Raw genomic sequence first — 13,098 nt, 5'->3', positions numbered from 1 at the left:
TCTGACTATCACAATGAAGAATAGGTAACTCTATAATGCCAAGCTTTTCCACAAGACGTGAAAGCCATAGAGTCTCCTTGCATGCCTTAGTGGCAGTCACATACTCTGCCTTTGTAGTAGACAATGCAACTCACTTTTGTAGTCTGGAGATCCAAGAGATTGCTTCTCATGTGAAGGTAAACACATACCCAAAAGTGGACTTTTTGCAATCCGCATGACTAGCTTAGTTTGCATCCGTAAAGCCAACAATAGATGCCTTCTGCTTTCCAAAGCAGATGCACAACTCCTTTGTGCCTTTGAGGTATCTCATAATACCTTTCACTACTTCCCAATACTTTTTACCAGGGTTTGCCATGTATCTGCTAACCACTCCCACTGCAAAAGCAATGTCAAGACGTGTAGCAACCATAGCATACATAAAACTGCCAACAACTAAAGCATATGGTATCTTGGCCATTTCAGCCGTCTCAACATCACATGTAGGGATGTCCTTTGCATCGAGTTTCACATATGGAGGCAATGGAACACCAATTGTTTTCCCACCTTCATATTGAAACGTTGCAAAACCTTGGAGATATACTCCTGCTGAGATAGATAGAGTAATCCTTTTGACCTATCTTTGAGTATTCACATGTCAAGAATGTGATTTGCATCACCAAGATTATTCATGTCAAAGTTGCCATGAAGACTTTGCTTTAGTGAGTCCAAGGCATGAGTATCCTTGCCAACAATCAGCATGTCATTAACATACAGAACCAAGATAATCAGGTTGCCATTTGCTGCCTTCTTGGTGTACAAGTAGTGATCCACTTGACTTCTATGGAAACCTTGAGACTGCATAAATGTATCAAACTTATGATACCATTCTCTTTGCATGTGTATGAGCTCCATATCTTCAGCTGCAGCCAAGCCCTAAATGGTTCTCAATGTAGTCATCTTAACTATAGGAGAAAAGATCTCATCAAAGTGAATTCCATGTTCTTGCTTATAGCCCTTTGTAACCAATCTTGCTTTGTACTTTGGTGAGGAACTAGAAGTGACCTTCATCTTGTAAACTCATTTGCATGGAAGTGTTTTCTGCCCTTTAGGCAACTACACCAAGTCCCAAGTGCCATTTTTCTCAAGAGATTCCATTTTTGACAACATGGCTTTATACAATTTCTTGCTGTTTTGTCTGTCCATTGCTTTCTTGAAGCAAGACTGTTCATCACAGTCTGTCAACATGACATAATCAGTCACATTGTTTGCACTAGGAATGAATCTATCAAGTTGTCTAGTAGCCTAGACGATCTCCTAACCCAATGATCATTGTTTGTTGGCTGTTGAGCATTTTCAGTGTGCTGTCCTGGCATTTCAGCGTTCATATCAACTTTAATAGCTTGCTGTCCTAGCTGTTCTTGCACATGTAGTGGCTCATTATCATGGGCAATAGCTGACTGATCATTTCTAGCATTATTTCTTGCATTTACAAGTTCATTTACAGCAGGTATTTGTTGTTGTACAGCGGGAACATTTTGCTGTCAACCCTATGGACCTCCTCAATTTTTTCTAGTTGTTAATGCATGCGATCTTCTTAGAAGATAACATCATTGTTGCGTACTACTTTCTTTTTCTTTGGATCCCATAATCTATACCCCATTTCACCCTCGTCACCATATCCTAGGAAAATGCATTTACAATACTTTGACTCAAGTTTGCTGTGTTTTTCTTTATGAATGTGCGCGAAAGCCTCGCAGCCAAATACTTTCAGGTGAGCATATGAAGGTGGCTTGACCTACCACGCTTCTTAGGGAACTCCCCTCTTCACCCTTCCCCCTTTCCAAAGACCTATTTGGTGACCGATTAATCAAATGTATGGCTGTCATAACAGCCTCTGCCCAAAAACCATGGGGTAATGTAGCATAAGACAATATCGTACGGACCTTATCCTGTATGTCTAATTCATACGCTCTGCAACTTCATTTTGGGGTGGATTATGAGGGGCAGTGAGCTCCCTCTTTATCCCTTTGCTGTCACACAATGCTTGAAAGGCCTTGGACACATATTCCCCACCATTGTCAGAGTGAAGATACTCAAGTGTCTTATTAGTTTGATTTTCAACCAATTCCAAGAATTTTTTAAACTTGTCAAGCATTTTATCCTCGCTAGGAATAGGATAAACCAATACCTTCCGTGTAGCATCATCGACAAATGTGATAAAAAATTTCTTTTTCCTAAAGATAACCTTGGCATCTGACATAATTAGAATGTACTAACTCTAGAGGAGAAGATTTCAGGGAAAGAGACTTTTTATGAGATCATCTGTGCATGTTTAGCATAAACACAATGATCACAATGCTCAAAATCAACATAATAAAGACAAGGCAAGTAACCCAAACAAGAGAGCATTTTCATTCTAGTTTGACTCATGTGTCCCAACCGGCCATGCGACAAAGAAACACTTGGCTGCTTAGTCACGTCAACAACATGATTACTCGCACTAGATACATGGAGAGGATACAAGGTATCACTTTTACAACCTCTGGCAATCACTCTAGATCCCTTACAAATCTTCCATGTCCCATCACCAAAGGTGGTATGAAATCCATCGTCATCTAGCTGCCTTATGCTAATCAAGCTCTTCTTGAGCTGAGGTACATGCCGTATGTGCTGAAGTGTGAAAACAGAACCATGCTGAAAGTGCAATTGCACACTGCCAATACCTACAATGCCACATGCATAGTTGTCCCCAAGATGAACAACACCATGTTGACCCCCTGTATAGTCAGAGAACCACTCACGATGAGGGATGACATGAAAGGAAGCACCCGAATTAAGAATCTAAGTGTGCATGTCCTCATTCGTATCTGCAAGTAAAGCATGTGCACTAAAGTGTGAAGAGACCAAGAGTACGTCATTCCCACTGTCACTATCATGAGTGACTACATTCACCTCTTCAATTTTGACATTGCTCTTCTTAGGTTAACTCACTTGCTTCTCTTCCTTGCTATCATTTGTCTTCTTGCCCTTTCCTTTTTCTATTTTCCATTTATAGCAGTCACATTTAGAGTGACCTTGCTTGCCATAATGATGGCATTCAACATCTTTGCCACGTGATTTATTGCGTCCCTTGCTATCAGATTTACCTTTCTGTTGTGATCTTCCTCTAGTATGCAAAGCACTGGAAGATTTACTGGATGCATTGTTATGCCGATTCATTTCTTCCATGAGTAGAGCACTCTCTACATTAGCATACAAAAGGATCGCATTAGAATTGCTCATAGCAGTCCTGAATGTATCCCAACTCTATGGAAGAGTGCAAAGCAAAAACGTAGCCTTAAATTCTTCATCAATCAAGAACTTCAAGGCAATCAGTTGGCTGAAAATTGAGTTAAACTCACTCAAGTGAGTAGACATTGATGTACCCTCTTTCAATGTAAATCCATAAATTTTTCAGCCAATACACTTTGCTTGTAGCACTCTTCTGTGCATACAGTTCTTCCAGTGGAGTCCAAATAGCATATGCAGAATCCAAACCTTCAATGTTAAACAACAAGGCATCAGAAATCGATAGCTAGATGGTTGAGCGTGCAAGCTCATTTAACTCATCCCAATCTTCCTGTTCCATGTCTGCGGGCTTTGCCCCTTTGGTCTTAATCAGCTTGGCTTGCTTTTTCTGCAACAAGATATTGTAGCACTGTTTTTGCAAGAGTAAAGTTATGTGCTCCTTCAAGCTTTTGAATGTGCATGAGATTATTGCTGTCACTGCTGCTAGCCATGATTTTCAGCCCAAATTTGACCAAAAAATCCAGCAAATGCAGGCCCAAACTGTCACACAAGTAACCAAGGTACAAACAAGTACCAACCAACAATAAATGACCACGTAGAAGCAGAAATTTCAGATCTGTAAGTAAATTTTCAGAAGCACCAAACCATGTGCTGCACCATTCCACAACTGATTACAACTGTTCCAAGGGCAAATACATCACATTACATGAGAAGTCCCAACTTTTAGTTGCAATTTTTGTTGTATATGTACCCACGGGCATAAAATTTGACACGCACGTTCAAAAGCCCCAGAATTTTGTGCTCTGAGCATCAACCATATATCTGCACTCTTTGACATGCATAGAACATGTCAATTTTGCCAAAATAGAGCAATTTCAGCAAAACCCCCAAATTTCATTGACCGATCTATCCTGATTGCATTAATACATGTTTCCGAAAGCATGGAATGGGCAAAATTAGCAAAATTTCACAAAATTTTGCAAAAGCCCCAAATTTCTTAGGTCCAAATGTGCACCAGTGTCAGCCAATCTGACTCAGCTGAACAAAATTTCACCAATATAGTAAAAGCTCCAAATTTTATGGGTCCAATGTCGAGAAATTCCACTCAAATGAGCAAAATTTCAATAAATTTGGTGAAATCCCCAATTCAAAACACGCACAATGTCTGCAATTTTTGACGTAGATGCCTCAATTTTGCATGAACAACACTCAATTTGGAAAAGCCCCAAATTTTTGGTCAAGATTGCCCAAACCTGACCTTTTGTGCTTACGCATGCAAACACTCAGTAGTGGAAGAGAAAAATTGCAGGGATTTGACAAAAAATGACAAAAAAATGCTTGGGAAGAGGCGAATATGCTCCCGTTGATCAGCCGCCTGCTGTCGTGACGTGTCGCCTTGCAGAAAACTGCCGCCTGATGCCAGAAAGCTGTCGCTTGCTGTCGTGACTTGTTGCTTGTTATCGCCTGGTTCACTTCTACTGTCGCTTGCTTGCTAGATCAAAAAAGAACCTGTCACTTGCTTGCCAAGTCAAAAACGACTTCTTGTGTGTGTAGATTTAGGGTTTTTGGACTGTCAATTGGCAATGCCACATACACGTGCTTGAAATCAATGGCGACCTGATGATTTTGCGCGAGCGAAACACTAGAGATCTCTCACATGGACTCCAAGGAGTGCGAACAGCTTAGTCGAAGCTCTGATATCAGTTTGTTGAGCTCAGAGGTGCGAGAATTGACACACGCAGTACTTGCTAGCAGCAGAGAGATAGAGAGAGAGTGGAGAGTTGAGAGAGAGTGTGAGCACATATAAAAGGCACGAGGGCCTTTTATTCCCAACAGAAACTTAGGCTCCACAATAGAGGCGGCTGAATGCAAAGGTGAAGTGTAGGCATTCCATCTCTCAACACATAGGTATGGGATCTCATATTTCTCAAGATTAGGTATTAAATCTTTGAACTTCTTGATCATCCTTTTCATTGTCTCATATACTTTGCAAATACATAGCTCCCTATCATGAACATGTCTCAATAAGTATATGATTGGATGTATATCGCATCAATCCTTTTTACGTTCTTCCAAAAGTCATTGCTTTTTGCCTTTTCCTTGCATAACATACTAATGTGAGTGGCTTCCAATGGAGATGTAGTGAACTCATCACTATCAGGCCGTTTATTGTACCACTGCACTCTTTGAGCAACATCAAAAAGTTGTAGGTAAAGCATGCTTTTTTGAATACTTTAATATGTTTTTTGAACCTTTTGGAGACTTAGCAAAATAATTGCTGACTTAAAGTAAAAGTGACCATTTGATTTGCATCCTGTATCATTGGATGAACCCATGCTAACTCACCAATATCCTTCAAAAGGATGTTTAAGCAATGTCCCCTATATTAAGAAAATCTAATGTGCTTGTACACTTCGTGAACAATGACACCTATTGCCTTGTTTGCAGGCTCACCATCTACCACAAAGCCAACCACAAGTTGTGGACCAATAATCTCAATGGCATCGATTCACTTTGTTGCAAGCTAATTCATAAACTTTCTAGTCCTTGAAGCATCATGTGATGACATGAACTAGATCTCACCTGTGAATATGCTACAACCCCATGGATTAACCGCTTATGTCCCCACCTATTAGTGATAGAGTGTGACCCTCCCATTATCTCATTGGTCTCCTCTTTTTCCATTGGGTCCCAACTTCCCTTAAGAATAGTTTGTTGTTGGGTGGCCAAGGATGAAGGTGGCATGCCAGGTATGTTGTTGGCATAGATTAACCCAACCCATGGGGTGTGGATGCGACACTCACAGCTATAGATGGAGGTCTAGACCCATCAAATGCTGTTGCTGCTGCCAAAACTGTAGTTGGATCAATTGCCACTTGTGCGGTTCTATTTTAATGCAAATAGAGCCTTTTGATTGGCCGTGTGCTCTTGAAGCTCGTGGCTCTTCTCCAACGTGATACCGGGGCAAAATTGCACCTCCAATTTTGGCTTGTGCAATAAATGAGCTTTTATTGTGTTTGTGCCACTCGTATGATATAGCTTGCATGACCGAGCATGTGGTGTGCCTCTGCTTGATAGGTGTTCAACATTTACCTTGTCTCACCATGACCATGTGTTGGAGCATTAGCCTCTCCTTTTGGCATGATGAGGTGCTTGTGAAGAAGCCATGTGGAGTTTGGACCCGAAGCATAGAGAGTGAGAGAGAGGCTGGCAGCTGGTTGCTATAGGTAGACAGGTTGGGATGAGTGGACAGTGTGTAGTGGTGAGTTGACTGTTGTGGTGGAACAGGTGGCAGGGGTGGAACAGGCAAGCATACAGGATGCTGCAGCCAGGGAACATGCAAATAGGCGGGGCATGACAGCTGATGGGCAAGAGGCAGGCGATAGGTGCAAAACAGGCGGGCGACAATAGGGAGCGCAAAAGTTGGAGGGGACAGAATGTGGGGCAGCCCTGCAACCTGGAAACCTACTGCCATCCTGCTTCATCTGTCCTTAGTTTTGTGTGAAGTGAAATCAATGTCTGTTGGGACGCCATTTTGGCGTCCTGAGGGCCTGGGACATCTGTCCCCTGTTTCTAGGCAGCAACTCTACATGTCTGTATTAGCAGGGTACATTGAATGGTGTTGGGCTCTTCTATAAGGGCATAGGCTGGGCACCAGATAGGGCAGCTCGATTTGTTGGCCAATCTGCCAATTCAAGGGTGCTTGTATTGCTGGCTGACCTGTTTGTCTCGGGTGGCTCTCTGTGCTCTATATATTCGCACTCCACCACCCTCGGTAGTATCAGATCACATTCAAAATGAGCATCATAAAGCTGCTGGAGCCTGGAAGAAAGGCTGTGATTCATGTTTGTAGGTTAAAATCAGCTCTACCAAGGTCAAGTTCAAGAGAGTACCAGTGTATGTTACTGTTGATGCTCGTTTCTGCCAGACAAAGAAATGGTAAAACTGTAGGCTTAATGAGTTTAGGGACTAAGATATTCTTGCAGCATTTGTCACGTCATCAACCTGTCATGATATGGCCGAGTCTCTGCAGTTCTACTAGATTTGGTTTCTCAATCTAGGGTATGGTATGATGTCCTTGTAGCTTGCGGAAGATTATTCGGAGGTTATGATTGTTACCTCTACCCATAGAATATTAGTGCAGTGTTGTGGAGCTTGGTGTAGCGACCTTACACACAGTGTTAGTAAGTCATATGCACAGCATGTAAGCTGTAGCGACCTTACACACTGTATTTGTAATATGCATTTTGAGGTAAATGTGCATAAAGTGCAACATGCAAAACATTTTTATGCACCTACTAATTGTACTGTCATATGCATGCTGATACTTGTTCAACTAAACCTTCATCCCTTCATCACTCTGGTAAGCTGCCAGGTCGATAGATGAAGCTATTTATGTTATTGGTGGAACTATGTTGGATGTTCTTCTTGTTTCTCCAATAAGTTTGTGATATTGCAAGTTGCATAAAAAATCTTTTAAGGCTTTCTTGTTTGCTCCATGTTGTAGGTTGCTCGGTGCACGAAAATTATAAATTCAGGTTCTGATGACTCCAAATACGTGATAAATGTGAAGCAAATTGCAAAGGTCAGTGACTGACACACACTCTGTCTTAATTTGCTAGCAGTTCTATTTGTGAAAATTTAGAACCAAGCATGAGTTTGTTCACCTCCTTTTTATGGCAGTTTGTTGTAGGCTTGGGAGATAAAGTTTCACCAACAGATATAGAGGAGGGGATGCGAGTTGGGTAATCTTTCTTGCACAGAAGTTGAGACTTGTTTCATTTCATGCATTGGTGTTCTATGTACCTATTTGAAGAGTTTGTTGATGGCCTTGCAAAACTTGCAGTCCTTAATTTAATCTAAAATGAGATCCATTTTTGTTCATCGTATCCCAACGTTACGAAATACAGTCTGAAACCTATCCGAATTGTCTGATGCAGGCTTCTTTCTGGAACATTTCTTGTCCTTCTCTTTATTGTATTGGTAATTTGTCCAACTAATTCAGCATTAGGAGTTCTTCTGAAACTTGAAGTACTAGGATTTGTCTAGGTTGATCAGGTCTTGATTGTGTAGTTGTGTCCATACAAGAGATATGGCAGACTCCTTCACCATGTGATGTAGATTGTGAATAGTGAATACCAATCAAGAGATTGTGACTTGGAGAAACATGAAAGTAATGAGTGTATATTGTTAAGTACTGTGTAGTAGTTGGAAGTTGCCCAGTGACTTCTGAGAATCGACTTGTTGAAAATATGAAAAATGAGTAATGACACAGAATTATTCAGTAGGTAGCGATTAAAAGTGAAGCATGGGGCTGCACTTCACAGTTATGTGGTCATGTCGAGATGTCTCTGGAGGTTCAATTCTATCCATTATTTATTTATATTGTAGTATATCAAGGCAGTAGCTCTCAAGCAGGACAAACAAAAGTTTCCTCTCAACTGCCCACCTCACAAAAGAGGTTCTGCTCAAGATGTCTATGGCAAACTTATACCCTCTTGCTGATTGCAACATGGTTGCAGCATGCTAATCAAAGATGGTGAATAAATATTCCAACTGGACTTTGGACTTCAGGGCTTGAAGCTGCTGCTTAAAGCAGAAAGTAATCATTTGGAGATGTATGGGAGGTAGTCCACCTGGTTTGTAAGCCTTAAAAAGAAACAGAAATGGTTTCACAGTAAAATGCCATAGATGATCTTGCCTTGAAGAGACAGAATTTTCAAAATTTACAGGATGATCTTTACTTGGCTTGTACTTGTTAAATGCAGAATGCACAATTGTACATAGAATGCAGGTGTTGTTTAACTCAAACAAATGGAGCCTAGTTGGGAATTACGTGAAACTCTTTCCTAGTAATACCATTGTTGATGCTATTGTTGTTACCTGAAGTATCCCATTTGTGAAATCTGCTGCTGTTCTCTTGAGACTATGGTCCTAGGTGTACATGCTGCAAAGAGATTGGACAAAATCTACAAGCGTGCCACATTTGATTATTGGAACTTCTGGGTATCTGGAATGTGTCAGAGTATGGAATGATTCTTTGCATTGGGGACTTTATGGAAAGTAGTAGAAGCAAAGTGCCACAGACAAAAAGAAGTTGAATTTACCTTTGATCAGTGAAGAGGGTGATTTTTAGAAAACTGCCTCCCCTCTTAGTAATAAGCAACTACTGAAATAAAGTCTTCTAAGGTATTGGTGGTGTTTCTTTCTCCTGATCTTCCCTGTGCAGACTTCCAAAAGGAGGAGAAGAGTTATTAATTGAGGGATTAGGCAAGTCACATGGGAGAGAAGTGCTCCAGCCATTTTTTCTCATTTGCCATCACAGATTCTGTTTGGCATGTGTGTAATTTGGCTATTTGTTTCTAAGCCCTCTAAGTGATGTGTAGTCAACTCAAAGGTGCAAATGCATTGAAACGGAGGAGGGAGTGGACAGAATGCAGCTAATTATTCTAATGATTAGCATTTCGATTTGACCTGTCTTGGCTAAATTCTGGTAGAAGCATCCAGTTTCTGCAGTAATGTGTATCTAGACACGGCTTAAAGATGTAAGATCCTGCCTAGTGAGGGAAATTTCAAGGAAAAGTTCATACAGCATCAAAGTTGATTCTTGATTTTACTGATCGCAAATATCCATGAGCATAACTGTACAGCTTGAGTCATGTTTAGTACTTTCGTCATATCAGTAAATTGCCTTCATATGAGACTAAAGTAAAATCTGTTATAATCTTGTGATTTACATGTACTCTCTGTTTCAATTGTGTAAGAAATCATAGTACTCTAGGTTTAATTGTCTTATATAAATGATAATTATCATGGATTCACCGTGGTTGCAGTGTTGATCGCAATAAATATCAAATTCAAATACCTCTGCCTCCTAAAATTGATCCGAGTGTGACTATGATGACGGTGGAAGAGAAGCCAGATGTCACATACAATGATGTTGGTGGTTGTAAAGAGCAGATAGAAAAGATGCGAGAGGTGAGAGCTTTACCATCATTCTGTACTGTTGTTAGTTCATTTGAAACTTTTCTCTTGTTTTTGTTTTCTTGGAAGGTGGTAAATGGGCTTCTCATCCCAAATACTCTACTAGTAAACAAGACTTGGCAATATGACGGTAGAAATTTGCAGAGGTAACCTACACTAGTAGTTCTTAGGACAATCCTTGCATGTGGATGCAAAGTTGCCATAGACTCCAAATAACCTCGAAACCATTCCTCCAAATGGAGTACATTTTTGTTCTAAGAAAAGAACTTTTGGACAGCTAAAGGTTCCAAAAAAGTAATTCAAAGCAACCTTACCAAAACTTCTCATGCAAGGTCGTACTTTTTGGTATGGCAGGACCTAGGTTCAGCATGCCTCTCAATATCAAAAGTCACTAAAACTATTAGATATTAGTTGTTAAAAGCTTACATTACAATTGGTTGGTTGTAAGGTAAATATACCTACCTACCTACTTAAAGGACTCTGGTGCCTAAGATAATTTCTAAAATTTTTAAAAAACTGTATTATCATTTTTTCTCCTTTTGTGGGGTTTTGCCTGAATTTTTACATTATTTTATTAAATATTTAATGCAACAATGATTGCTCCTACTTGTAAAGCATTACCATTGAATGCCCTTACAAGAGATGTCTCAATTTCTTTTCTTGGTGATCTTCTTTTTCTTTCAATGTTATTCCAACTAATTTCTTCAATTACTTGTGGGTTTCTATTGGATTTTTAATTATTTGGATATTTAGTAGAATGGTAATCATGGTCTAACATGTAAGGCTTATGATTGGATGTTATTGATTTGTTTTACATTTTACTTCCCATTTGAGAGGATCTTACCTGGTACACGTTAGGATAATTAGTGAGGATGCTATGTGGAGGTGCTACAAATCATTGTGGCTGTGTATATGTATATCTTGCTTGGAGAGCTGACTTGTGCAGCTTTATATGTTTTGAAAACCAAGCCGAAGGTAGAGTTCCACTTAATTCAAACAATAGCGAACTATGGTACATGCTTTTTTTTTTTGGGGGGGGGGGTGGGGGCAGGGGGATAGAGAGAGGGTGGATGTAGAAGAAAGAGCCAGATTGTGAGAAAAAGAGAGCAATCGGGTGGGGCAAGGGGAAAGAAGATGCTTTTATGCATCCGTTGTCTCTCAGTGCTTGCACTCATTGCTAAGAATTTAATCCTATTACAGGTGGTGGAGCTCCCAATGTTGCATCCAGAAAAGTTTGTTAAGCTGGGGATTGATCCTCCAAAAGGAGTGCTTTGTTATGGACCTCCGGGGACAGGAAAGACTCTTCTAGCAAGAGCAGTGGCTAATAGAACTGATGCTTGTTTCATCAGAGTTATTGGAAGTGAGTTGGTGCAGAAGTATGTTGGAGAAGGTGCTCGAATGGTCAGGGAGCTCTTTCAGGTAGTGGACCACTAGCTGGAATAATGTCTTTGGGTGTTTTTATATGGGCATGAGACATTTCTTTATTATTTAGATAATAAAGTTTTGTGTATGTATAGATGGCCAGATCAAAGAAAGCATGCATTGTATTTTTTGATGAAGTGGATGCAATTGGAGGGGCCCGTTTTGATGATGGACTAGGTGGTGACAATGAGGTTCAGAGAACGATGCTTGAAATTGTTAATCAGCTGGATGGGTTTGATGCACGAGGAAACATCAAAGTACTGATGGCAACAAACAGGTATTTGAACCACAGGCTATTTTTTGTGTAAAATATCTAGCAGGGTATGTTCATTTGTTTATGTTCTCACACCTGCATGTGTCTGTCAATGCCGTAGGCCTGATACACTGGATCCAGCACTGCTACGGCCTGGCCGGCTTGATCGGAAAGTTGAATTTGGATTGCCTGACCTTGAGAGCAGGACACAGATATTCAAGATCCACACAAGAACAATGAATTGTGAGAGGGACATTCGGTTTGAACTACTTGCCCGCCTGTGCCCAAATTCCACAGGTCTGTGTTGTACGAAGTCTTAATTCTGTGTGCAAAGTGTCATTTTGTGTCCTGTTCATTGATCTCTAATGGCCAGTAACCAATGACTTTTGGATTTCAGGTGCCGATATTAGAAGTGTCTGCACTGAAGCAGGCATGTTTGCCATTCGCGCACGGAGGAAAACTGTAACTGAAAAAGACTTCTTAGAAGCTGTCAACAAAGTGATTAAGGGCTATCAAAAGTTCAGTGCTACTCCCAAGTACATGGTGTATAATTGATACATTATTGAATCTTGCATATTTGTGAGCCTGAGTTGTAAAACCTGATAACTGGATGGTCCTCAAGGCAATGCAGTTTGAATTTTGTGGGCTAATGATTTCAAGGCTTACGGTGGCACTTATTTGTAAACATTACGTGCAAAATTTTCTGATTAATGCAGTGATACATTGTAGCTTGGGCACAGGCTGTTATAAGTGAATGCTTTCCAGCAGTTTGGCCTTATTGAGGTAAATTCTTATGGTTTTTAGGTGATTGGATGTGTGTATTTGTTTTTAACTGGGAGGCTTGCTTGTTTCTAGCTTGGACTTCAGAGAATAATGTCTGCAACAATGTCTGTAACTAGCTATTTCATTCAGTTTGTGCCACATGAGACAAAGTTCAGTAAATCTTATAGTGAGAGGCCATGTAGTGTACATCAGGGGCCACACTTTTTTAATATTTTTCTCAAAAGGAGCCTGCTCAATGCACAGAGATAATAGGGGTATGACCCAAACTAGGCTCTTGCATGTTTTTGGCCTTGCACTTATTGATGAGGAGGGCAGATGAAATTTCCCTGCCTCCAAAATAAAATTTTCTGAAAAACATGAAAGTAGGTAGGCCACTCAATTTTTAATGG

At 40.4% G+C, this 13,098-nt stretch overlaps 1 protein-coding gene across 1 annotated transcript in view; it reads left to right on the top strand.

The window, feature by feature from the left end:
* Positions 1-12,637, top strand: part of RPT1A (regulatory particle triple-A 1A) — a 45,991-nt gene extending 33,354 nt beyond the window's left edge. The window contains exons 4-10 of the mRNA XM_087692689.1: positions 7,775-7,852; positions 7,951-8,012; positions 10,101-10,245; positions 11,452-11,670; positions 11,769-11,950; positions 12,048-12,223; positions 12,324-12,637. Of these exons, the coding sequence (XP_087548815.1) occupies positions 7,775-7,852; positions 7,951-8,012; positions 10,101-10,245; positions 11,452-11,670; positions 11,769-11,950; positions 12,048-12,223; positions 12,324-12,481 (1,020 nt within the window). The 3' untranslated portion in view covers positions 12,482-12,637. The remainder of the gene's footprint in view (positions 1-7,774; positions 7,853-7,950; positions 8,013-10,100; positions 10,246-11,451; positions 11,671-11,768; positions 11,951-12,047; positions 12,224-12,323) is intronic.
* Positions 12,638-13,098: the final 461 nt, after the last annotated feature.

The sequence above is a fragment of the Lygodium microphyllum genome, chromosome 14, assembly GCF_053477565.2.
Source record: "Lygodium microphyllum isolate KBCC chromosome 14, Lygodium_microphyllum_v1.1.10, whole genome shotgun sequence".
In the NCBI taxonomy this organism is placed as follows: domain Eukaryota; kingdom Viridiplantae; phylum Streptophyta; class Polypodiopsida; order Schizaeales; family Lygodiaceae; genus Lygodium; species Lygodium microphyllum.
This window is presented reverse-complemented; position numbering and strand designations above follow the sequence as displayed.